The sequence below is a fragment of the Procambarus clarkii genome, chromosome 84 (genome assembly GCF_040958095.1).
Source record: "Procambarus clarkii isolate CNS0578487 chromosome 84, FALCON_Pclarkii_2.0, whole genome shotgun sequence".
Lineage (NCBI taxonomy): Eukaryota > Metazoa > Arthropoda > Malacostraca > Decapoda > Cambaridae > Procambarus > Procambarus clarkii.
Window position 1 is genome coordinate 15,504,734 of NC_091233.1, and position 3,542 is coordinate 15,508,275.

General features: G+C 46.8%; 1 protein-coding gene across 1 annotated transcript; it reads right to left on the bottom strand.

Annotated features, from left to right (window-relative positions):
• Nucleotides 1-1,848: 1,848 nt before the first annotated feature.
• LOC138358577 (uncharacterized) lies at nt 1,849-3,093 on the bottom strand. The gene has a single exon (XM_069316643.1). The coding sequence runs from the start codon at nt 3,091-3,093 to the stop codon at nt 1,849-1,851; it is 1,245 nt and encodes a 414-aa protein (XP_069172744.1).
• Between the last annotated feature and the right edge of the window lie 449 nt (nt 3,094-3,542).

A 3,542-nucleotide genomic window follows, 5' to 3' on the forward strand; every position in this document is an offset into this window, starting at 1 on the left:
GTGTAAGGCATGGTGTAGTGGCGAGGTGTAAGGCATGGTGTAGTGGCGAGGTGTAAGGCATGGTGTAGTGGCGAGGTGTAAGGAATGGTGTAGTGGCAAGGTGTAAGGCATGGTGTAGTGGCAAGGTGTAAGGCATGGTGTAGTGGCGAGGTGTAAGACATACTGTAGTGGCGAGGTGTAAGGCATGGTGTAGTGGCGAGGTGTAAGGCATAGTGTAGTGGCGAGGTGTAAGGCATGGTGTAGTGGCGAGGTGTAAGGCATGGTGTAGTGGCGAGGTGTAAGACATACTGTAGTGGCGAGGTGTAAGACATACTGTAGTGGCGAGGTGTAAGGCATGGTGTAGTGGCATGGTGTAGTTTCTGTGTGTGGCTCAGTTTTGATTCCCTCTTTGAGACTACATTTCAAATTGTCCCTAACATATATGGCTACTCCTCCTCCTCGTCTAATATATCTATCTGTGTGAAATAGTTTAAATCCATTTATCTGATATTCAGCTAATAGTTCTCTATTTTCTACGTTCATCCACGTTTCGGTAAGTGCAATAATATCTATTTTTTCTGTGCAGACAAGAGCATTTAATTCATTAATTTTATTTCTTAGACTTCTACTGTTAGTGTAATATATCATAAGTGAATTGTTATTTTGAGGCCCTTTTCTTTCCCTGATCATTTTGCCAATTCTTTTCTCCCACGAACACATACTTTTATTACCTCCTTCCTCCAAATCAATTCCCATACCACTATCTACTAACAGTTTAAACCCAAACAAACACCTCTAACCACTGGTTCCAACGAGGTGTATTGCATTGTGTAGTGGCGAGGTGTAAGGCATGGTGAAGTGGCGAGGTGTAAGGCATGGTGAAGTGGCGAGGTGTAAGGCATGGTGTTAGGCATTGTGTTCACCTAGTTGACCTAGTTGTGTTTTGCGGGGGTTGAGCTTTGCTCTTTCGGCCCGCCTCTCAACTGTCAATCAACTGTTTACTAACTACACTAACTACTTTTTTTTTTTTTTTTCCACACCACACACACACACCCCAGGAAGCAGCCCGTGACAGCTGACTAACTCCCAGGTACCTATTTACTGCTAGGTAACAGGGGCATTCAGGGTGAAAGAAACTTTGCCCATTTGTTTCTGCCTCGTGCGGGAATCGAACCCGCGCAACAGAATTACAAGTCCTGCGAGCTATCCACCAGGCTACGAGGCCCTATTGTGTAGTGGCGAGGTGTAAGGCATGATGTAGTGGCGATTGGTAAGGCATAGTGTAGTGTTGAGGTGTAAGGCATGGTGTAGTGGCGAGGTGTAAGGCATGTTGTAGTGGCGAGGTTTAAGGCATGGTGTTGTGGCGAGGTGAAAGGCATAGTATAGTGGCGAGGTGTAAGGCATTGTGTAGTGGCGAGATGTAAGGCATGATGTTGTGGCGAGTTATATTGCGAAGTGTAGTTACGAGGTGTAATGAGTTTTTTTTTAATATTATTATTTTCTACCACAGACGTGGCCACACATTTACAAAGCTAACCAGCATATATACATTTTCTTTTGTCCTCCATGGACAGGGTTAGAGATATGATAAACATGTAGTTCAAGGGTTTATTGAACACTCAACCACATAAGGTGGCTTATGTGGCTTTTAAAATGCTTAGCTAACCTACATACGTAAATACATAGATACACAGATTTACGTATGCCCTACATATAGTGTTCGATGTGTCTTTTACATAGTGTCATTAATGTGCATTTACATAGGTGAAATGTAATTCTGATCAGCCTCCGTGTATACTTTATACACATACATATACATACACACACACACACATATACGTACATATACATATATGTTTACGTCGATGTTTAGTGCCGACGTGTAAGGCATGGTGTAGTAGCGAGGTGTAAAGTGTGATTTTGTTGCGAGGTGAAAGGCATGGTGTAGTGGCGAGGTGTAAGACGTTGTATAGTGGCGAGGTGTAAGGCGTAGTGTAGTAGCAAGGTGTAAGACATGGTGAAGTGGAGAGGTGTAAGGCATGGTGTAGTAATGAGGTGTAAGGCATGGTGTAATGGCGAGGTGTAAGGCATGATTTTGTGGCGAGGTATAAGGCGAACTGTAGTGGCGAGGTGTATGGCTTGGTGTTGTGGCGAGGTGTAAGTTGTGGTGTAGTGGCGAGGTTTAAGGCACGGAGTGGTGGCGAGGTATAAGGCAAATTGTAGTGGCAAGGTGTAAGGCATGGTGTAGTGGTGAGGTATAGTGCGAAGTATAGTTTCGAGGTGTAAGGCAAAGTGTAGGGGCGAGGTGTAAGACATAATGTTGTGGCGAGGTGTAAGACATAATGTTGTGGCGAGGTGTAAGGAATGGTGTAGTGGCGAGGTGTAAGGCAGGGTGTAATGGCGAGGTGTAAGGCATCGTGTAGTTGCGAGGTGTAAGGCGTGGTTTTGTGGCGAGGTGTAAGGCATGGTGTAGTAATGAGGTGTAAGGCATGTTGTTGTGGCGGGGTGTAAGGTGTGGTGTAGTGGCGAGGTGTAAGACACTGTGTGGTGGCGAGGTATAAGGCAAAATGTAAATGCGAGGTGAAAGGCATTTTGTAGTGGTGAGGTATAGTGCGAAGTATAGTTGCGAGGTGTAAGGCAAAGTGTAGGGGCGAGGTGTAAGGCATGATGTTGTGGCGAGTTGTAAGAAATGGTGTAGTGGCAAGGTGAAAGGAATGGTGTAATGGCGAGGTGTAAGGCATGGTGTAGTAGCGAGGTGTAAGGCATGGTGCAGTGGCAAGGTGTAAGGCGTGTGTTGGGCGAGGTGTAAGGCATTGTGTAGTGGCAAGGTGTAAGGCGTTGTATTGTGGCGAGGGGTAAGGCGTGGTGTAGTTGCGAGGTGTAAGGCAAAGTGTAGGGGCGAGGTGTAAGGCATGGTGTAGTTGCGAGGTGTAAAGCATGGTGTAGTGGCGAGGTGTAGAGTGTGGTGTAGTGGCGAGGTGTAAGGCACGGTGTAGTGGCGAGGTATAAGGCAAATTGTAGTGGCGAGGAGTAAGGCATGGTGAAGTGGTGAGGTATAAGGCGTGGGGTAGAGGCGAGGTATGAGGTGAAGTGTAGTGGCGAGGTGTAAGGCATGGTGTAGTGGCGAGGTGTAAGGCGTGGTGTAGTCGCGAGGAGTATGGCAAAGTGTAGGTACGAAGTGTAAGGCATATTGTAGTGGCGAGGTGTAAGGCATATTGTAGTGGCGAGGTTTAAGGAGTGGTGTAGTGGCTAGCTGTACGGCGAAGTTTAGTGGCGAGGTGTAAGGCATGGTGTAGTGGCGGGGTGTAAGGCATAATGTAGTGGCAAGGTGTAAGGAAAGGTTTAGTGGCGAGGTGTAAGGCATGGTGTAATGGCGAGGTGTAATGCATGGTGTAGTGGCGAAGATTAAGGTATGGTGTAGTGGTAAGGTATAAGGAATGATGTAGTGGTGAGGTGGTAGCATTGTGTAGTGGCGAGGTGTATTGCATGGTGTAGTGGCGAGGTGTAGAGTGTGGTGTAGTGGCGAGGTGTAAGGCACGGTGTAGTGGCGAGGTATAAGGCAA